This window comes from Coregonus lavaretus (assembly GCF_964263955.1).
Source record: "Coregonus lavaretus genome assembly, chromosome: 22".
In the NCBI taxonomy this organism is placed as follows: Eukaryota; Metazoa; Chordata; class Actinopteri; order Salmoniformes; family Salmonidae; genus Coregonus; species Coregonus lavaretus.
Window position 1 is genome coordinate 37,786,637 of NC_140009.1, and position 23,740 is coordinate 37,810,376.

The 23,740-nt window shown below is 42.3% G+C and overlaps 1 protein-coding gene across 1 annotated transcript in view; it reads left to right on the forward strand.

Annotated features, from left to right (window-relative positions):
- Positions 1–23,740, forward strand: part of LOC311149680 (protein kinase C zeta type-like) — a gene marked incomplete at its 3' end in the record, with an annotated part of 143,083 nt that overhangs the window by 60,340 nt on the left and 59,003 nt on the right. Inside the window, exon 5 of the mRNA XM_084186883.1 lies at positions 21,132–21,217. Coding sequence (XP_084043009.1) covers positions 21,132–21,217 — 86 coding nt within the window. The remainder of the gene's footprint in view (positions 1–21,131; positions 21,218–23,740) is intronic.

Here is a 23,740-nt window from a genome sequence, read left to right on the forward strand (position 1 = left end):
CAGCACAGGAGATAGTTTGGAGGTAGTGAGAGGTTGCTACCGGATAGACGTCCTCACGGTCTGCTAGAACCGAGGGGCTCTGTGTTCTACCCCAGAGGAGACAGCATTCCCCGGAGCCCAGAAGACGGTAACCCGGAAGAAGTCTCCTGGAGGAGACCTTTTCTTTTTCTTTATTGTTTTAAATGAACACCCTTGAAACTGAGGTATCACACTTGTGTCCGTGTCTGATCTGTGTAAACGTTTAGATCAAACCCCCTGGTCTGCCACAGTGTGTAGTAGGTATGAAGTAGTACACACCCACAGCCTCGAGGTCCAGAACAATAGCGCCACCACACAGGAAATGAACACCATAAGAATAAGGCACCTCCACCTCTTCCGCTCTCCACCTCCTCCGCTCCTCCTCCACCTCTGCTCTCCTCCACCTCCTCTCTCCTCCGCTCTACTCCACCTCCTCCGCTCTCCTCCGCCCTCCTCCTCTCTCCTCCACCTCCTCCGCTCTCCTCCTCCGCTCTTCTCCACCTCCTCCACCGCCTCTGCTCTCCTCCACCTCCTCCACCACATCCGCTCTCCTCCACCTCCTCCGCTCTCCTCCACCACCTCCGCTCCCCTCCCCAACCTCAGCTCTCCTCCACCTCCTCCGCTCTCCTCCACCTCCTCCGCTCACCTCCACCACCTCCGCTCTCCTCCACCACCTCCGTTCTCCTCTACCTCCTCTGCTCTCCTCTGAGCCTCAGCATTTAGTCTAAAAATAGAAACTGATGTTTAAATTTAAAGGTGGAAATGTATTCAGTACAAAGGATGGTGATGTGTCAAACACACAGCAAGCTCTGCCATCATGTGGGTGAGTTGGGTAACTGCACCCTGGTGATAGACAAACACTGTGGTGGCTCCTCTATGTAAAGCCCCATTGATATTCTCAGTAATGTTAGCCGATGAGCTTAAATAGAGCAGCTAGCTCAATCCAATGGGAAACGTTTAGTGGGAACTGTTTCATACTGTATTACGTTTTAGACTGGGCTACTATTGGCTATGCCCAGGAAGGCGGAGGGGGCAGCAGATGCGGTGTGTGTGTGAGAGAGAGAGAGAGGGGGAGAGAGAGATAGAGAGAGACGGCTGCTGAGAAGCAACCTCGAGGGGAACGGGGGAGGAGGGAGTGGGGGGAGAGAGAGAGATAGAGAGAGACGGGAGGAGAACAGTGTCGGAGGAAGGAAGAGGAGGAGGAGGAATAGGAGGACTAGGAGGAGGAGAGGAAAGCCGGGATGTAAAGAGAGGGAGCAGGTGATACTGCTGCCGTCAGAGAAAGGAGGGATGCTGCTAACACTCCTTTTCTACCTGCGAGTGAAAGGTAGGAGGAGGATGGAGTTGCCCCCCTTAGACACTGATCTAACGTGAGTTGTTCATGTCCCCCTCCTTATGGTTAACAATAGGATTTGGGGACAACAAGCTGATCCTAGATCTGTACCTACGGGCAACTTCTACCCCGAGCTGAAGGATACTGTAACTCATGCAGGGTGCATGTGAGCCTGTGTATATGTGGATGGCTGGCTGGCGTGTGTGTGTTTGTACACCGGGATAGTGGTTTGTTTGTACGGCAGGGTCTGTGTGTGATGTGTGAGCATTTTAGATACAGAAAGAGAGTCTGTGTGTGTCTGCGTTGAAGATTGGAGCCTCTGTATGGACCCCTCATGACATAGTACTTGTTTTAAATCATTTAAGATTTGATGTGTAAGAGAATAAATATTCAGCATATCTTAGAAGAAAACGTTCTCCATCCTCTAGTCTAGTTGTTAATAATAAACACTTTTTGACTTCCATTTTCTCGCTAGAGCTGCTAAATACTCTTGCTTGTTGAGTTTGTTCCTAGGGTCATGCACATTTGGACTGGAAGGTAGTGGCAGTATAGTTGTTCCTTTAAAAATGACATTATTAGCTTTACTGATTCTTAAGTGACTCCAATATTGTTTGGCGGTTTGTAGACTATGATCTAGAATATTCAACATTATCAACGTAATGACGTTGCACCAATGTGACTAGTTTGTTGAAGTTCCCCAAATCATTCATAAACACGCGCGGTTTCTCTCTCATTTTAACCCAGACTGCAACCACAAATCAACGATTACGTTTCAATGTTTCACGGTTCGGTTGAATTCATGGTTGTTGTTGGCCTCAACCAAATATCAACCACATTTGGATGTTCATCTGAAGTCTTTGTCCATAAAAAAAAAAAAAATGTTTCTCTCAATTTATCCCAGATTACAACCACAAATAAACAGTTGTTGACCTCATCCAAACATCAACCACAATTGGAAGTTCATCAGCATTTGGCCAGTGGCGGCAGTGGCGATTTCCTGCTGCTAAGAACATTTCCTGGACTGTTTTCTGTCAGCCCTGACAGTCTCTGCCTCCCAGTAGTGTTCTAGGCCACAGAGACTGGGGATGGTAATCTGTGTAACCTATTTAGAGTCCCCACGTCCCCATCTATCTCCACTGACAAAAAGATACGATACCAATCTGGCTGAGCTCAGTCTATCTGTCTTGTGTCATCCTGTACTGTCCTTACTTTTACATTTGACATTGTAGTCATTTAGCAGAAGCTTTTATCCAGAGCGACTTACAGTTAGTGCATTCATCTTAAGATAGCTAGGTGGGACAACCCCTTATCACAGGCATAGAAAGTACATTTTCCCTCAATATGGTAGCTATCAGTAGAGTCAGAGTTAGAAGGGGGGTTCAAGTGCAAGTGCTGGTTAAGGAGGATGATTATTTAAGATACTGTTTGAAAAGGTAGGGTTTCAGATGGGCAGGGACTCTGCTATCCTAGCTTCATGGATGTCATGGGGTGGGGGCTGAGTGGCCAAGTGGTTTGGGGGAAAAGGGATGGTTGTACAGTGGGGAAAAAAAGTATTTAGTCAGCCACCAATTGTGCAAGTTCTCCCACTTAAAAAGATGAGAGAGGGCTGTCATTTTCATCATAGGTACACGTCAACTATGACAGACAAATTGAGAAAAAGAAATCCAGAAAATCACATTGTAGGATTTTTAATGAATTTATTTGCAAATTATGGTGGAAAATAAGTATTTGGTCACCTACAAACAAGCAAGATTTCTGGCTCTCACAGACCTGTAACTTCTTCTTTAAGAGGCTCCTCTGTCCTCCACTCGTTACCTGTATTAATGGCACCTGTTTGAACTTGTTATCAGTATAAAAGACACCTGTCCACAACCTCAAACAGTCACACTCCAAACTCCACTATGGCCAAGACCAAAGAGCTGTCAAAGGACACCAGAAACAAAATTGTAGACCTGCACCAGGCTGGGAAGACTGAATCTGCAATAGGTAAGCAGCTTGGTTTGAAGAAATCAACTGTGGGAGCAATTATTAGGAAATGGAAGACATACAAGACCACTGATAATCTCCCTCGATCTGGGGCTCCACGCAAGATCTCACCCTGTGGGGTCAAAATGATCACAAGAACGGTGAGCAAAAATCCCAGAACCACACGGGGGGACCTAGTGAATGACCTGCAGAGAGCTGGGACCAAAGTAACAAAGCCTACCATCAGTAACACACTACGCCACCAGGGACTCAAATCCTGCAGTGCCAGACGTGTCCCCCTGCTTAAGCCAGTACATGTCCAGGCCCGTCTGAAGTTTGCTAGAGTGCATTTGGATGATCCAGAAGAGGATTGGGAGAATATCATATGGTCAGATGAAACCAAAATATAACTTTTTGGTAAAAACTCAACTCGTCGTGTTTGGAGGACAAAGAATGCTGAGTTGCATCCAAAGAACACCATACCTACTGTGAAGCATTGGGGTGGAAACATCATGCTTTGGGGCTGTTTTTCTACAAAGGGACCAGTACGACTGATCCGTGTAAAGGAAAGAATGAATGGGGCCATGTATCGTGAGATTTTGAGTGAAAATCTCCTTCCATCAGCAAGGGCATTGAAGATGAAACGTGGCTGGGTCTTTTAGCATGACAATGATCCCAAACACACCGCCCGGGCAACGAAGGAGTGGCTTCGTAAGAAGCATTTCAAGGTCTTGGAGTGGCCTAGCCAGTCTCCAGATATCAACCCCATAGAAAATCTTTGGAGGGAGTTGAAAGTCCGTGTTGCCCAGCGACAGCCCCAAAACATCACTGCTCTAGAGGAGATCTGCATGGAGGAATGGGACAAAATACCAGCAACAGTGTGTGAAAACCTTGTGAAGACTTACAGAAAACGTTTGACCTGTGTCATTGCCAACAAAGGGTATATAACAAAGTATTGAGAAACTTTTGTTATTGACCAAATACTTATTTTCCACCATAATTTGCAAATAAATTCATTAAAAATCCTACAATGTGATTATCTGGATTTTTTTTCTCTCGTTTTGTCTGTCATAGTTGACGTGTACCTATGATGAAAATGACAGGCCTCTCTCATCTTTTTAAGTGGGAGAACTTGCACAATTGGTGGCTGACTAAATACTTTTTTCCCCCCACTGTATGTGTTCTTTTTTTATAGAGGTACATGTAGCTAGTGTATGTTGGGTGAGTTACTTTTGAAGCCACCGCCTGTAGATGATCTATCTTTATCCTTATCCTAGTGAGAGCTTATTCCTAGGGCAGGAAAACATGCAGCTATAGTGTATCAGTTCATGTTAGAACACACATCTTTCCAAGTCTATTACTGACTTCACTATTACTATCAGTGTTGAGGAGTAGTGAACTAAACATGTAGTTCAACTAGAACTAAATTCTAATCTAGGTAGTGTTTTCAGTAGTTGATTACTTTTTGCCATGTAGCTGTGTAGCCTACTACTGTAACTACACACTACTTGTTTAGCTAAAATAAAATATGGGTGAAGTAGGCAATCATTTTCTTTCTTTTCGGCATCAGACCTGCCTAATTCTCACTTGAAAGATTGTTTTTGTGTTTAATAGGTTAAATTACACGTTCTGTTAACATATGACCCCAAAGAGATCTCCTATTGCAATTTGTAGTCTAGGACATTTCAGATTTACATATGATAATTTTTCAAAGTAAACTATATTTTTCCTTGGGTAGATTTAGTGTAGTTTTTCTTCCAGTGTGAAGTAATTGGTAGCTTGGTAAACTATATTTTCGGAGTAGCTTCCCCAACACTGATTACTATATGTACAGTGGCTTGCGAAAGTATTCACTCCCCTTGGCATTTTTCCTATTTTGTTGCCTTACAACCTGGAATTAAAATAGATTTTTGGGGGGTTGGTATCATTTCATTTAGACAACATGCCTACCACTTTGAAGATGCAAAATATTTTTTTATTGTGAAACAAACAAGAAATAAGACAAATAAACTGAAAACTCGAGCGTGCATAACTATTCACCCCCCCCCAAAGTCAATACTTTGTAGAGCCACCTTTTGCAGCAATTACAGCTGCAAGTCTCTTGGGGTATGTCTCTATAAGCTTGGCACATCTAGCCACTGGGATTTATGCCCATTCTTCAAGGCAAAACTGCTCCAGCTCCTTCAAGTTGTGTACAGCAATCTTTAAGTCATACCACAGATTCTCAATTGGATTGAGGTCTGGGCTTTGACTAGGCCATTCCAAGACATTTAAATGTTTCCCTTTAAACCACTCAAGTGTTGCTTTAGCAGTAATGCTTAGGGTCATTGTCCTGCTGGAAGGTGAACCTCCGTCCCAGTCTCAAATCTCTGGAAGACTGAAACAGGTTTCCCACAAGAATTTCCCTGTATTTAGCGCCATCCATCATTCCTTCAATTCTGACCAGTTTCCCAGTCCCTGCCGATGGAAAAACATCCCCACTGCATTATGCTGCCACCACCATGCTTCACTGTGGGGATGGTGTTCTCTGGGTGATGAGAGGTGTTGGATTTGCGCCAGACATAGCATTTACCTTGATGCCCAAAAAGCTCAATTTTAGTCTCATCTGACCAGAGTACCTTCTTCCATTTGTTTGGGGAGTCTCCCACATGTCTTTTGGCGAACACCAAACGTGTTTGCTAATTTTTTTCTTTAAGCAATGGCTTTTTTCTGGCCACTCTTCCGTAAAGCCCAGCTCTGTGGAGTGTACGGGTTAAAGTGGTCATATGGACAGACACTTGCAGCTCCTTCAGGGTTATCTTTGGTCTCTTTGTTGCCTCTCTGATTAATTCCCTCCTTGCCTGGTCCGTGAGTTTTGGTGGGCGGCCCTCTCTTGGCAGGTTTGTTGTGGTGCCATATTCTTTCCATTTCTTAATAATGGATGTAATGGTGCTCCGTGGGATGTTCAAAGTTTCTGATATTTTTTTATAACCCAACCCTGATCTGTACTTCTCCACAACTTTGTCCCTGACCTGTTTGGAGAGCTCCTTGGTCTTCATGGTGCCGCTTGCTTGGTGGTGCCCCTTGCTTAGTGGTGTTGCAGACTCTGGGGCCTTTCAGAACAGGTGTATATATACTGAGATCATGTGACAGATCATGTGACACTTAGATTGCACACAGGTGGACTTTATTTAACTAATTATGTGACTTCTGAAGGTAATTGGTTGCACCAGATCTTATTTAGGGGCTTCAAAGCAAAGGGGGTGAATACATATGCATGCACCACTTTTCCGTTATTAATTTCTTAGAATTTTTTGAAAGACGTTATTTTTTTCATTTCACTTCACCAATTTGGACCATTTTGTGTATGTTCATTACATGAAATACAAATAAAAATCCATTTAAATTACAGGTTGTAATGCAACAAAATAGGAAAAACGCCAAGGGGGATGAATACTTTTGCAAGGCACTGTATGCACACTACATGTTCATGTGTTCTTTCTATATATAGAAGACGGTCTGTAGCCTGGGGTGGTCTAAGTCGCTGCCAATTAAAAAAATAACGCTGCAGCATGGGTTCGAACCACGAGATCCATTGCTATTTCAGCACACTCTCTCCTCTACCTTTCTTCTCTGTCAATATTCTATCCAATAAACAAAAAATACATAAGGAATGAGACTGCCCCACTCATTTTTTTTAAGAAAAAGAAGAGAAAGAAGAGGGTCTGGTAAGTACAGTAAGTGGGCTTTAGCTGTCTGGCCTGGCCTGATGGATGGAGGCTAAGTGGTAAGGTTGTGAAACAGTTACAGTGGTGATGAGGATAGCACACACCTCTACACTCGTTAGGCAGAGTGTCATTGATGGCTCTAGTAGCAGGGCTAGTTTAATCCAGGACAGTCATTATTACATAAGATGCCGCAGCAGCATCCCTGTAAGGCAAGACAAAGGCACCCAGATAATTGGGAACTGGTGTCACATGTTGTTGCGGAATTGGAGAGACAGAGGGAAAGCGAGGACGATAGAGGGGGGGGAGAGGGAGAAAGAGAGAAAGAATGGATGGAAAGAGCACGAGAGAGGGTGTGGTAAGGGGGGAATAGAACATTTGTTATCGAAAATGTTTTAAATCAAAAACGTGCCTTCGAGCCTGCAGACCAGGAGCCCTTAGATTCCCTTCATCAAAGGAAGTGGAGATGGAGGATGACATTTTGATGATGAGTGTGCGGAGGTGTCATGGTAGTTCACATTCAACATTAGGCACCAAACGGAAGAAAATGGATTGAAACAGGGAGGGGGCTACCTGAACTTTTCCAAAAGGAAATTATTGTTTTCATTTTCCGTTGTAACTTTTAATATATATATATATATATATATATATATATATATATATATATATATATATATATTGTTTTTTACTTTATTAAATATTTTCTTAACTCAATTTCTTGAACTGCATTGTTGGTTAAGGGCTTGTAAGTATGCATTTCACGGTATTCGGCGCATGTGACAAATAAAATGTGATTTGATTTGTAATACGTCATCTGCCAGTGAAGCCATAGTCACAGCATAAAAAAATTGTTTTGGGTTGCTAAAGTTGCTGATTCTATTAGAATGGGTGCCTGTCTGTTTTTGCTCTCTTGCCAACTCCTTATGGAATTGTCATGCCAAACATGTTTGGTGTGACAATGAGTCAAAAGGAGTTGGCACAAACAGTTCTGGGACCAGGCTATGATTCTATGATTAACTTACAATCAATCAATCGTATTTAATTTCTATAGTACTTTTTTTCAGTGGGTCCATATGGGGATGTTGGGACAGATGGATGGAATTACGTTGCCATGGTGTCGTCTTAGCAACAGCATCTTAGAGCTGCTGACTCATTGGCTCATAGCAGTGTGTTGACTGCAGTTCAGGATATCCCACTCACTGTCCCCTTAGGGCATGCTGAAATCGCCACAGCCCTGAAAGACAACCGGTCAGACAAGATAAATGTGGCTTTTCTTTTCAAAGTTTAGTGCTAACCTCTCTACTTCTGTATCTTCCACACAGATAGTGAAGTTTAAATTAATTAAACAACCGTTAAATTAAGAACATACTTTGTCACGCTATAACATGGAGGGCTAAATGTGTCTGAGTGGCTTTGGGGCTATTGGATACACTACTTCTATTCTCTATCTCTACATGGCATATAATATCCGTACTTTAAATAATACTCTCTGATGTCTCCCATGAAGAGGTTCAAATGGGGACAGTTCCCGGAAACACTTGAGCTTACAAGTATGGGCTGTATAGTATATGGGCTGGGCACTCGTTGAAATTTGTATTCTGTAGCATGCTGTGTAGTCCGTCTACTTTAAGAACAGATATCATTTTATTGTGAGATACTAGCTAGTTGCCTATTATTAGTTTTGAGTTTTTATTGGCTATTCAAAAAGGCCACTCTAATTTCTTAAATTATACTGTTTTTGTAACTGACCCACATGTGGAAAGCCCCAACATCTTTGAGTGCACTCTTTGAAGGTGACTTGAGGGAGGGAGGGTTTTTTGTAGAGTTTATCATCTTCCTTCTTGTGGGATCAGGAACAATGTCTGGAAGTGAGTCTAGCCCCTGTATATGTCTTCGAGCCACTGGAACAACTGCCACAACCTCTAGTAGAGCATATGAACACCTTTAGACCTACATGGCCTGGGTAAAACAACTCTTCCAACATGGCTGGATTCTTCCCACTGCCATACACTTGTGCAGGTGCTGTACTTTTTTTACTGGTCTGGCTTATCTCCGTTTTTTCTCTACCACACCAACGCTCTCTCTTCCTCTTTCTCTCCATGTTTGTCTCCTCTCTCCCTCTTTCTCTCTCTCCTTGCACATCTTCCTCACTGGGCTGTTGAAAATGGGGCGATGCAACACTAGTCTGTCTGTGTCTCGGAGGAGCATGTCTGTTAGCCCAGAGGAAGTGTGTGTGTGTGTGTGTGTGTGTGTGTGTGTGTGTGTGTGTGATCCTCTGAGTTTTAAACCTTTTTTTATTGACTAGCGCGGCTAGCTAACTGTGGCTAATGTAATCAGACGGTCACGCAAGAGGATGATTATGGAAAATTCCCTTCGCCACAGCAAAGATTAAAAGATAATCAACATTCAGAAAACAAATGTAGTCGAGACAGAATCCAGCAGGCCCACTCATAAGCCCACTTAAATTCAGTAAGACAATATAATTGAATCCCTAATAATGATAGCGTTACTCGTACTATCGAATGACTCAGGCATTCTATTCTTTCTGACATTGCCGAAGAATGATCAGAAATGACCTCAATAATGATCGACAAAGACAATTCACATCACCCAGCTCCTCTGCTGTCTCATCACCGGGTCACCCTCTGCATACAGACACCTTCTTACTGGCCTGCTATGCTAGACGAATCACTTTTGCAGACTGAGATGCTCTTATTCATTTAAATGAAATCGGGGTGGAAGCATGCCGGCTCCACTATTTTCAAGATTTTGCCGCACAGCCCCCGCTGGACAGCAATAGGGTGACTCTGCTCAAGCCGGCAAAAAGTTACGCATCCAATGTAGCAGGTAAAAAACCGACTGTTTTCCCGACGCCCCATATGTAGCTCCTATGTTAGCCGTGTCCTTGTGCATACAGGACACCATATGCAGATGTCGTGCCGTGACTTACTTTAATGTATGACTGTTATTTATCGTATCAACTAACTATGCTTAATTGTCACTCGATTAAATTAATCATGTAACAATTAACTCATTAGGAATTTGTGACACCACGGAAGAAGTTGTTTAACGAGTTACCATCTCCCGAATTAAACTCTTAGCCATATATAAATAATGTTCAATATTGATAACAGTCACTTATTAAATAATTACCTCTTATCAGTCTCATTCTGAACGTCGCATAATCCTTGAACCTGCAAGAACCCTAACCTTATTGATGAATCAGCAATACACAAATTGGCTTAATTATTTATTTACTAACTAAATAATAACACAATACAAACACACACACACACACATGCACACATAGGTTATTGATTACTACATAATACAATGAAAACAGGTCCCTATTGGACTAGATTAACAATAGCATGAATGCTTGTAAGGGAGAGACAGAGATTCAAACTATTGTTGATACTTTGGAAACTACGTTCACGGAAATACAAATGTTTAGCACCCGCTCATTCGGATTAGAAATTTACATTTACATTTACGTCATTTAGCAGACGCTCTTATCCAGACAAATTGGTGCATTCACCTTATGATAGCCAGTGGGACAACCACTTTACAATTATTTTTTATTTATTTTTTTCTAATTTGTATATTTTTTGAGTATTTTTAATTTTCATTTGTTTTATATATATATATATATATTTATATTTTTTGTTTATTTATTTAATTAAACATGTATTTTATTTTTATTTTGTGGGGGTGGGGTAGGGGATTGGGGGGGTAGAAGGATTACTTTTATACTATCCCAGGTATTCCTTAAAGAGGTAGGGTTTCAAGTATCTCCGGAAGGTGGTCAGTGACTCCGCTGTCCTGGCGTTGTGAGGGAGCTTGTTCCACCATTGGGGTGCCAGAGCAGCGAACAGTTTTGACTGGGCTGAGCGGGAACTGTGCTTCCGCAGAGGTAGGGGGTCCAGCAGCCCAGAGGTGGAAGAACGCATTGCCCTCGTTTGGGTGTAGGGACTGATCAGAGCCTGAAGGTAAGGAGGTGCTGTTCCCCTCACAGCTCCGTAGGCAAGCACCATGGTCTTGTAGCAGATGCAAGCTTCAACTGGAAGCCAGTGGAGTGTGCGGAGGAGCGGGGTGACGTGAGAGGACTTTGGAAGGTTGAACACCAGACAGGCTGCAGCGTTCTGGATGAGTTGTAGGGGTTTAATGGCACAGGCAGGGAGCCCAGCCAACAGCGAGTTGCAGTAATCCAGACGGGAGATGACAAGTGCCTGGATTAGGACCTGTGCCGCTATGCAACATGTATGTATGTATGTTATGTATGCAACATAACATGTATTTACGTATAGCTGTCCTCGATAGTTGAGTTGATGATGTAGGACTCTGTTTTGCCCACCAGAGATCCCAATGTCCTTGGTAGAGTTTCTGGTCGTAGTGGTGGTTAGAATGGATACTTCAGCGTACCCAGTAGTTTGTAGAGTTTATCTGTTAGATAGATACTTCAGATGTACCAAGGGTTGTCTGAGAGGGATTGTCCTTCCCAACTCGTGTCTTTAGTGAACGTTTTCTAGATGACTATACATGCCAGCTGCAGACTTGTAATGTTAAGGTCTAGTGCGTTGTCGTCTTCTTCATGTAGAGGTTGAGAGTTTCAGAGTTTCACCATTTTGCCATATTCAGCTCGCGCCGCATGTCGGCTGGTCTGTAGAGTTTAACCATTTTGTAACGTTTAGCTCACGCTGCACGTCTGCTGGTCTTGTAGAAATTCAACCATTTGCAACATCCGGCTTATACTGTAGTATATTTGGTCTGAGGTGAATTTCGTCACGAGGGGTTTTATACTTGAGTAGAAAAGGGGGCGTTTCATCATGTTTGTGCTCATCTGGCCACTGACTGAGAACAAATCAATATGGAAAACAATCATCTCATCTAGAATGCTAAAATCACATTGTTATCTTCCCAAAAGTATTATTATACTTAATCATTCATTTTATACAACAATTAGACGTAAACCTCATAACTGGGAAGTGTACACCCCCAGAGATACAGTTATGTTGTTGCACTGTCTTTAATGACATCACAACATAGTAACGAAGTCCCCACCGACCATTTCCCACATTCTTTGAAGTAGGAATATTGTTTCATTATCCACTTTTGGATGTTGGAGTCTTGGCGGGAAGACTTCCTTTGTTCCACAGGGAAATTCCCTCTCCCAATACTGCATGGCACGGAAAATAACGTTTCTGTAAGGAATTTACGACTGGTCATAAAACTGGCCCCCAGGAAAGGGGTGTTCAAACCTTTGCCTAGCCGGCATCTTTGATCCTCAACCCATGAGGGCAAGTCATGACACGGAATATGCAGTAGTGAACCTTTCTGACAGCCATAACAAACTCATGAACTTCCTAGTTTACCTGCTTAATGCTATAGGCGCGGAGTAATGTCAGCCGGCACCAACGACACTCTCCGTGACTCGAGTCTTGTTTGTTGTGTTCACACCGTCCACCCTCATCCTTTAGTGTTACTGTTGATACAGGCCCCTAAGGCTGCGCGAGGTCACAAGTACTGTCACTCCAGCAGGCTGGTTGTAAGGTTGAAATTAATGAAATGATTGTCAAAATGCACCTATGATCAACAACCAATTTGACAGAGCTTGAATAATTTTTTCAAGAATAATGGGCAAATGTTGCACAATCCAGGTGTGGAAAGCTCTTCGATACTTATCCAGAAAGACTCAGAGCTCTAATCGTTGCCAAAGGTGATTCTAACATGTATTGTCTCAGGGGGTTGAATATTTACTATAAGTAAATCAGATATTTCTGTATTTCTTTTTCAATACATTTGCAAAAATGTCTTTAAAACGTGTTTTCACTTTGTCATTATGGGGTATTGTGTGTAGATGGGTGAGATTGTATTTATTTTTTAATCCATTTTAAACTCAAGCTGTAACACAAGAAAATGTAGAATAAGACAAAGGGTAAGAATACTTTCTGAAGGTACTTTACATACTAGTCACTGCTCCCAATTGTGCAGTGTCATGGCTTCTGGTTTTGCTGATGTGGGAAAAACCTTCTCGCTTGAAGGGTCCGAAATTATTGACACCCGTCGGGGTGGCAGGTAGCTTAGTGGTTAAGAGCGTTGTGCCAGTAACCGAAAGGTCACTGGTTCTAATCCCCGAGCCGACTAGGTGAAAATCTGTCGATGTGCCCTTGAGTGAGGCACTTAACCCTAATTGCTCCTGTAAGTCGCTCTGGATAAGAGCGTCTGCTAAATGACTAAAATGTAATAAAGATTAGCAATAATGACTGTGTAAAATAAATAATTCAAATACTAAGCTATATTGTATGCTCAAAACAAAAGGGAAATTATATATTTTTATACTAATACAATTACTTTTTTTTCTCAAAATGCTAGCGGTCAAAATTATTGACACTCCTTAAGATTCTTATGAATAAAGTAGTCAAAAGTTTAGTATTTGGTCCCATATCCCTAGCACGCAATGATTACATCAAGCTTGTGACTCTACAAACTTGTTGGATGCAAAAAAAAAAGTCTACACATTTTCCCATGAGGCTGAGAGAAAATGTTATAATTTCCTGTCATAAAAAAAAGAGAAAATGACTTATGACGTGCTATTTGGGGGGTCTGATCACTGGGGCGACCACCGCCCCCCAAAGCTTGTGGGCCCCCCGCCTTGCGGGGGGTGTGGGGGGTGCTAAGCCAGTGAAAATGACACAATACATTATTTACCATTAATTTCAATTGGGCACAAAATAATCAGAAATACAACAAAAAATAACTGCAAATGCATCCAACAAGTTTGTAGAGTCACAAGCTTAATGTAGTCATTGCGTGCTAGGAATGTGACCAAATACTAAACTTATTTATAAGAATATTTTTGTCAATAATTTTGACCCTTACCTTTTTTGATACTTTTTTAAATTACTTGTTATACAAAATATCTTTCTCTGAGCAATTGTATTATATAAAATATAAAATAAAAATTAGCACACAATACAGCTCAGTATTTGAATTATTTATTTTATACAGTTATTTTTGATCATCTTTATCAAGAGTGTCAATAATTTCAGACCCCACTGTACATGTAGCCAGTTGAGCCAGACAAGCCCCATATTCCTTTACCACCTGCATCCCTCAACAACTCTTCAACAGATTGTAACATTTTATGGCATTGCATCATGAGACTCACATAGAGTCAAGTAGGCCTACTGCAGTTTACCAGAGAGAGAGAGGGAGGTAATGTTACAATTTTTATTGTTTATTTCACTTTTGTTTATTATCTATTTCACTTGCTTTGGCAATGTAAACATATGTTTCCCATGCCAATAAAGCTCCTTAAATTGAATTGAAATTGAAATTGAATTGAGAGAGAGTGTCAGAAAAAGAGAGGGGGTTAAAGAGAGACAGAGAGAGAGACAGAGAGAGAGAGATTAGAGGGGGATCCTATGCCCATATCAAGCTGAGTCAGAGGACCTGAGTCAGCCAAACTACTGGTGTCAGACATGTGACCGCCGCCCAACTGTAATGTGACAGATAGTTCACTCGCCGACGCCTACACGCACCCTCGAATAGAGGGAAGATGATAGGCTAATGTTTGCTTCTCCACAGTGGCATGTTGTCTCGTCGACCCCCCCCCCCCCCCCCCCCCCCCCCCGGAGTTATAACAGGATTGGAGAGAGAATCTGAGGAGTGGCGCTAAAAAGAGGGATCTATCGCTCTGTCTGGCCTGGTCTGTCTGCATAGCCTTTATACACACAGGACAGATGTTGAGAAAATAGCTATTGTTAGCAGTGTGTGCCTCTACATTATTGCACCGAGATAATCAGAGACATTCATTAAACTGACAAGGTCTGGTTGGCTGACTACAACTGTTCACAACAGACACCATCCAAACAGTACATCTGGAAGAAAGGCCCTGGTTGTGTCCTTCTCCTGAGTGGCGCAGTGGTCTAAGGCACTGCATCGCAGTGCTAACTGTGCCACTAGAGATCCTGGTTCGAATCCAGGCTCTGTCGCAGCCGGCCGCGACCGGGAGACTCATGGGCGGTGCACAATTGGCCCAGCGTCGTCCAGGGTAGGGGAGGGAATGGCCGGCAGGGATGTAGCTCAGTTGATAGAGCATGGCGTTTGTAACGCCAGGGTTGTGGGTTCGATTCCCACGGGGGGCCAGTATAAAAAAAAAAAAATATGTATTCACTAACTGTAAGTCGCTCTGGATAAGAGCGTCTGCTAAATGACTAAAATGTAAATGTAAATGTATGTGTCCAAAATTGTGCGCTATTCCTTTTTATGGGCCCTGGTCAAAAGTAGTGCACTATATACAGTGCCTTCAGAAAGTATTCACCCCTTGACTTATTCTACATTTTGTGTCACTGGCCCACACACTACACGCTACACACTGGCCCCATAATGTCAAAGTGGAATTATGTTTTTTGAAAATTTTACAAATTAATTAAAAATTAAAAACTGAAATGTCTTGAGTGAATAAGTATTCAACCCCTTTGTTATGGAAAGCCAAAATAAGTTCAGGAGTAAAGATTTGCTTAACAAATCTCACAATAAGTTGCATGGACTGCCTTTGTATGCAATAATAGTGTTTAACATAATTTTTGAAAGACTACCTAATTTCTGTACCACACACATACAATTATCTGTAAGGTCCCTCAGTTGAGCAGTGAATTTCAAACACAGATTCAATCACAAAGACCAGGGAGGTTTTCCAATGCATCGCAAAGAAGGGTACTTATTGGTAAAAAACAGACGTTGAATGTCCCTTTGAGCATGGTGAAGTTATTAATTACACTTCAGATGGTGTATCAATACACCCAGTCACTACAAAGATACAGGCGTCCTTCCTAACTCAGTTGCCGGAGAGGAAGGAAACCGCTCAGGGATTTCACCATGAGGCCAATGGTGACTTTAAAACAGTTAGAGTTTAATGGCTGTGATAGGAGAAAACTGGGGATGGATCAACAACATTGTAGTTACTCCACAATACTAACCTAAATGACAGCGTGAAAAGAAGGAAGCCTGTACAGAATACCACATTTTCCAAAACATGCATCCTGTTTGCCATAAGGCACGAAAGTAAAACTGTAAAAAATGTGGCAAAGAAATTAACTTTACGTCCTGAATACAAAACATTATGTTTGGGGAAAATCCAACACAACACATTACTGACTACCACTCTTCATATTTTCAAGCATGGTGGTGGCTGCATCATGTTATGGGTATGCTTGTCATCAGCAAGGACTATGGAGTTTTTTAGGATGAAAATAAATTGAATGGTGCTAAGCATCCTAGAGGAAAACCTGGTTCAGTCTGCTTTCCAACAGACACCTGGAGACAAATTCACCTTTCAGCAGGACAATTACCTAAACGAGGCCAAATATAAACTGGAGTTGCTTACCAAGATGACATTGAATGTTCCTGAGTGACCTAAATCGGCTTGAAAATATATGGCTGTCTAGCGATGGTCAACAATCAACGTGACAGCTTGAAGAATTTTAAAGAGCAATGGGAAAATATTGTACAATCCAGGTGTGCAAGACTTACCCAGAAATACTCACATCTGTAATCACTGCCAAAGGTGATTCTAACATGTAAAATTTCAAAAAACGTGGGCTCTGATCAAAAGTAGTGAACTATATAGGGAATAGGATGCCATTTCGGACGTAGGCCCTGGATAAAGTAGTGCATTATATAGGGAATAGGATGCCATTTCGGACGTAGGCCCTGGATAAAGTAGTGCATTATATAGGGAATAGGGTGCCATTTCGGATGCAGCCCCCTCCACAGTACATTGAACCTCTGCGACAGGGATATGTAGCTATTCCAGGTATTTTTTGTTGTTTTCTCTCTTTCATTATGTCATTTGTTCCTCTCCTTAATCCTCATCCAGTTGTTCAAATGCCCTTAAGTGTCTCGTCTCGTGCTTTAATCCCCTTCGCTATGCATGCGTGGCTGTAGCTAGCTGCTCAGAGAGACAGAGCGAGACAAAGCTGAGAGAGTGTAGTTAGGGGGCACCGAAGGAATACAGAGTTGCTGTACAGAAACTTCAGTGATTCACTATACCTGCATGAAATGGAGCAGTGGGTGACTGTGAAGGCTAAAGTCGACTGTCAATAGTGAGATAGACAATAATAAACATATGGGGAGAGAGACACTCATTTCCACACACACAAAGAGAGATACATAAACAGAAATGTAGGCTTAAATGGTGTGGGTTTCCCATTAATGATACCAAGGGAAGGCAAAGTACATAATAATAATAATAATAATAATAATAATAATAATAATAATAATACATGACACTTCAAACAGCCACTGACTGGCTTGCTGACTGACTGAATGACCAACTGGTTGCACTGACTAACTGACTGGTTGACTGAATGGTTGCATCCAACTGGAGATAAACCAGATACAGTGGGGGAAAAAAGTATTTAGTCATCCACCAATTGTGCAAGTTCTCCCACTTAAAAAGATGAGAGAGGCCTGTAGTTTTCATCATAGGTACACGTCAACTATGACAGACAAAATGAGAAAATAAATTTAAAAAAATGATTTTTTATGAATTTATTTGCAAATTATGGTGGAAAATAAGTATTTGGTCAATAACAAAAAAGTTTCTCAATACTTTGTTATATACCCTTTGTTGGCAATGACACAGGTCAAACGTTTTCTGTAAGTCTTCACAAGGTTTTCACACACTGTTGCTGGTATTTTGGCCCATTCCTCCATGCAGATCTCCTCTAGAGTAGTGATGTTTTGGGGCTGTCGCTGGGCAACACAGACTTTCAACTCCCTCCAAAGATTTTCTATGGGGTTGAGATCTAGAGACTGGCTAGGCCACTCCAGGACCTTGAAATGCTTCTTACGAAGCCACTCCTTCGTTGCCCGGGCGGTGTGTTTGGGATCATTGTCATGCTGAAAGACCCAGCCACGTTTCATCTTCAATGCCCTTGCTGATGGAAGGAGGTTTTCACTCAAAATCTCACGATACATGGCCCCATTCATTCTTTCCTTTACACGGATCAGTCGTCCTGGTCCCTTTGCAGAAAAACAGCCCCAAAGCATGATGTTTCCACCCCCATGCTTCACAGTAGGTATGGTGTTCTTTGGATGCAACTCGGCATTCTTTGTCCTACAAACACGACGAGTTGAGTTTTTACCAAAAAGTTATATTTGTGTTTCATCTGACCATATGACATTCTCCCAATCCTCTTCTGGATCATCCAAATGCACTCTAGCAAACTTCAGACGGGCCTGGACATGTACTGGCTTAAGCAGGGGGAAACGTCTGGCACTGCAGGATTTGAGTCCCTGGCGGCGTAGTGTGTTACTGATGGTAGGCTTTGTTACTTTGGTCCCAGCTCTCTGCAGGTCATTCACTAGGTCCCCCCGTGTGGTTCTGGGATTTTTGCTCACCGTTCTTGTGATCATTTTGACCCCACGGGGTGAGATCTTGCGTGGAGCCCCAGATCGAGGGAGATTATCAGTGGTCTTGTATGTTTTCCATTTCCTAATAATTGCTCCCACAGTTGATTTCTTCAAACCAAGCTGCTTACCTATTGCAGATTCAGTCTTCCCAGCCTGGTGCAGGTCTACAATTTTGTTTCTGGTGTCCTTTGGCAGCTCTTTGGTCTTGGCCATAGTGGAGTTTGGAGTGTGACTGTTTGAGGTTGTGGACATGTGTATTTTATACTGATAACAAGTTCAAACAGGTGCCATTAATATAGGTAACGAGTGGAGGACAGAGGAGCCTCTTAAAGAAGAAGTTACAGGTCTGTGAGAGCCAGAAATCTTGCTTGTTTGTAGGTGACCAAATACTTATTTTCCACCATAATTTGCAAATAAATTCATAAAAAATCCTACAATGTGATTTTCTGGATTTTCTTTTCTCAATTTGTCTGTCATAGTTAACGTGTACCTATGATGAAAATTACAGGCCTCTCTCATCTTTTTAAGTGGGAGAACTTGCACAATTGGTGGCTGACTAAATACTTTTTTCCCCCACTGTATAAGGCATCCAAATCTCACAGTTTGGCAACCACAGCTCATGATGTCATTTAAAAAATATATATATTTCACCTTTATTTAACCAGATAAGCCAGTTGAGAACAAGTTCTCATTTACAACTGCGACCTGGCCAAGATAAAGCAAAGCAGTGCAATAAAAACAACAACACAGAGTTACGTATGGGATAAACAAAAAAAATGTAGTCAAAAAACACAATAGAAAATCTATATACAGTGTGTGCAAATGTAGTAAGTTATGGAGGTAAGGCGATAAATAGGCCATAGTGCAAAAATAATTACAATTTAGTATTATGTAGGCATATGAGTTGTTTTAGGGCTATTTTGCTCTCAGATTGACTTTTTATTCGTAGACATGGTACGCTAACCACAGCTGGCATATGGCGAGGTTGGGGTTGCCATGGCAACAGAGGCAAAGGGAGCGGAGGATGCTTTCTGCCGCACCCATCCACCAGACCAGTGAACCAGTAAGGATGCATGGTGAGACTAGACGAGTAGAGAGAGGGAGGGAGGGAGGGAGAGAGGGAGAAAGTGTGCTTTTTTTGTGTGTGTGTGTGGGAGGGAGGGAGGGAGGGAGGGAGGGAGGGAGAAAGCGTGTTGTGTGTGTGTGTGTGTGAGAGAGAGAGAGAGAGAGCGAGAGAGAGAGCGCTTGTTCATGTGTGAGTGAGAGGGAGGAGAGAGCCCAGAGGAAGTGTGTGAGAGGGAGAGAAAGAAAGAGTGTGCTTGTTCAACACCCGTATTAGTATGATTCCCCCAAACAGATTAGTATACCCAATTCAACTCATGCTGGGATATGACTTCAGGGAAACTGTCAACACATGCAAACTGTCAATTTCATGTAACAACATCCTGTTGCTGGAAATGAGTGTCACAGTGAATCATATTTGACATCATCATTACGTCTGACATCATTATCATCATAATTTATAGCTGAATTAGCTATTCTCCTCAGCTCGGCAGTTTAGTGAACTGTTGTTGAGTTGTACCGACAGTACAGAACATTGCATTTCATAAAATATTTGATCATATCTATTTATATGCGTTTTAATCAGCTTATCATCTCATGGTTGTCAATGAGCAAAAATATTTGCATTTGATATTGATATTTTAAGATTTATCATATTTCTGTGAAGCATATTATTTCATTAATTTGCCTGATATTTGTTTAAGGAGATTGAAGAAATGAGCATGATTCACTCTATCTATGAATTTCCTTTTTAGTACAATACTTGGATCTATTAATAATATTATGCGGAACAAATACCACTTAGTCTTATATTATGTTTTGTATATATATCTCTGATAATAATCTGGCAGGTGTATTTCGTTTTGGAAATAAAAATAGTTCACCTATCATTAGGATCCTTGATAAAACACATTGGGTCCATATTCACAAAGCATGTCAGAGTAGAAGTGCTGGTCAGGTCCCCTTTGTCCGTCTAATCTCATTCATTATGATCTAAAAATCTAAACTGATCATAGATCAGCACTCCTACTCTGAGACGTTTGCTACATAGTGCTAAATCCTTGTGCTAAGTCTGTTGATACAGTGTTGTTTATTATGCAGTATTATACAGTGTATTAATAGACAGCTCAGAAGGTATAAATAGCAGCCTGCACCTTTACATTCCCATCAGGATTCAAGACATTACTGAGAAATTAATAAGACCAGGACCTCAAGGGAGAGAGGAGGGACAGAATGAAATGGAGGTACAGAGGGACGAAGGAGAGAGAGGGAGGATGGAAGGGAGGGAGGGAGGAAGGAAGGAAGGAAGGAAGGAAGGAAGGAAGGAAGGAAGGAAGGAAGGAAGGAAGGAAGGTTGAGAAGGTTCAACAGAGGACGGCGGGGGGAGAGATTGTGTGGGAGAGAGGGAGGGTAGGATGGAGAGAAAGGGAGGGAGGGAGGGAAGCACTGAGAGAATGTGTGTGAGCATGCGTGTCTCTCTTTGTATGACTACTCACTCGCCCCTGTGTGATTTTGGAGGACTTTGCACTGCTCCATCCACCTCTACCTTCTCCATCCCTCTCTCCACCTCTCCATCCCTCTCTCGCTCCCTGCCATGCAGCTACTGTACAACCGTTTCCTCTCTCTCCTAGAATCGATCTACCGCCGCGGGGCCAGAAGATGGAGGAAGCTCTACCGAGTCAACGGACACCTCTTCCAGGCCAAGCGCTTTAACAGGGTGAGTAGTAGTGTCACATTCTGCCTCCCCGACACATGCAGTTCCCCCTCTAGCACTTCACTTCCAGTTTAGAGATAATTTGCACAGCCATTGGTAGGTTTGTTAATAGTGTAATGATTCTCAACCTGTTTAACGCTACCATTGAAGATGATTAAAAATATATATATATTGGTGATATTGACTTGGTTTTTGGACAAAGATGCTAAAGTTAGCATTTGGTGACAGCAGCCAGGTAAACAAAACCAAAGCATGGATTGCTGTTCTCCTTGACCAAAACCTGCTTTCAGGGCAAGGAAACTAAAATGTGATTTAGTAATTTGGGTGAACTATCCATTTAATAAAACAGTCACTTAAGAATTTGATGAGAACAGACCTTGTTGGTATTTTTGAAAGAAGGCGTGAAAGTGTTAACAATCCTCTACTACTACTACTACTGTACAGAGTAGTACAGCTAGTACAGTTCATTCATTCACAAACATGTAGTGGTTCAATAATACATGACTGATAATCAAGTCACTGCCACAGCTGCAGCTGTCTGGATATGCATTATTCAAGATGGCTGCTGATGGTGGCCTATTTAACGGGTTGCCTTGTTTTGGCCCACATTTCCCCCCAACTACCCCTCCAGTCAATCCCCCCACTTGCTTAAAGTAACTGTCCAGTGTTTCCAGATTTCTATGAAATATGACCAATAAATAATTATAATATGAGTCAAATAGTTTTCCTTCCAGAAAATGGTAATTAAGTATGTTAAAAAGCAGCTTTTCTGTGTTGGAATAGTGTGGGCGTACCCCAACAACAGAATGGTGTGGGTGTATACCGGTCATAAAAAATATTCATGCGAGTAGACCGCTGATTGGCCATCATCCTCTATGAGGAAATAGCAAGTATTTCTGAAGCTGTCTGCTTGAGATAGAAGTTTGAGGTGGGTTTTCTCTGTGTTTTTTCTCCAATTTATGCTTTGGCCACAAATATGAGTATAAGATGAGTCAACAACATTATTTTGGTATGAGTTAACCGAATATTAACTTTTAAAAGAGAGATTTTCACTGGACAGTTAGTTTAAGGTTAGAGACCGAAAGTGTATCTGTCTGCATGTTGTGGCAATCTAGCTGTAATGCTTTAATTCACTGCCAGTGTTAGTGTCCAATCTGGCTTGAAGACGACCCTAGGAGGGTAATGTTGTTACAGGCAGGCCCTTAAGTGCCTATTGCATCTAAAAGGAAACGGGAGTCAGGGGCAGGGCTGGTGTGCTTGAAGATATTACCAAAATACAGGATAGACGGGGGTTAATAACAGTGCTAAGGGGGTAATAACGTCTCCCTTGGGTGCTGTTGTCTACTGGTGGACGTCTAGACCAGACTGAGAGCTCTGATCTGCCAACTCAGCACTGTACTGTAGGCTCCTCATTCCAATAGACCTCCATTAGGCAGCCCATCTCCCTCGCTGATGCACTGGAAGAGACTGAATGTTATGTTGGAGCCATGGTTATTTGCTTAGACATTAGACTGGTGTAGTTTTGGAAGACGTTCTATTTTTATAAACTTCTATAATCTGTCCTGTATTTCCTCTATGTACAATAATTTGTCAGCCATGTTATTGTGGCTACATCAAATGTTGGCTACCCAAATTGCTTGTCTAAGGTTGATAGCTGTGCCACTATGTGCACGATCGTCGCCACGGCACATGGTTTTACAGTAAGTCTTGGTTGGTGCAGTCTTTCTCCAACGTCTCTCCTCTACATGCCTCTCACCATCCCTCCACTCTATCATCCCTCTATCATCCCTCCTTCACTCTATCATCCCTCTATCATCCCTCCTTCACTCTATCATCCCTCTATCATCCCTCCTTCACTCTATCATCCCTCTATCATCCCGCTCCTATATACAGTATAAACAAGTCATCTAGCAGAAGTAGGTCAGGTTTCTCCTCTCCACCCTATTCTTTTCCCATCTCTCTTCATCCCTCCCTCTCTCAACTGCTCTCTCTCCCTCCCTCTCTCAATCCCTCACACCACCCATCCCTCTCTTTATCCCTCTCCCTTGCTGTCCCTCTCTTCTCTCTCTCTCTCCATTTCCATCTTACCCCCCCCCCCCTCCTCCCCCATCTCCATCTCTTCCCTCTGTGTACAGGAGAAATATGCTTTGTGAATGCCTAATGGGGTGCCTTTAGTAGCTGTGGTGCAGGTAATGTATCAGAATGTTGTATTCCTGCCATTAGAGTTCTCAGCTATGAGCTAGCGCTCCATTAGGGAGATGACTGACTGGAGCTACTGTCTAGTTTGTAGCTTCTTTAGCACGCTGCGGATATAGAACGCAGCTGACTTACAGAAGGGGTGTCCACTTGTTGCGGTCAATAGCACAAAGTAGATTTTTGTTTCATTGTTAGCAACCTTTTATGTGTGAACATGAGCAAAACACAACTGAATATCCCATGTAAATATCCCAGACTGGGATGGCTATATAATGTCTGTTATCTAACAGAGCAGTGGGGAATTTGTCTCTGTGAGGTTGATTTCACCAC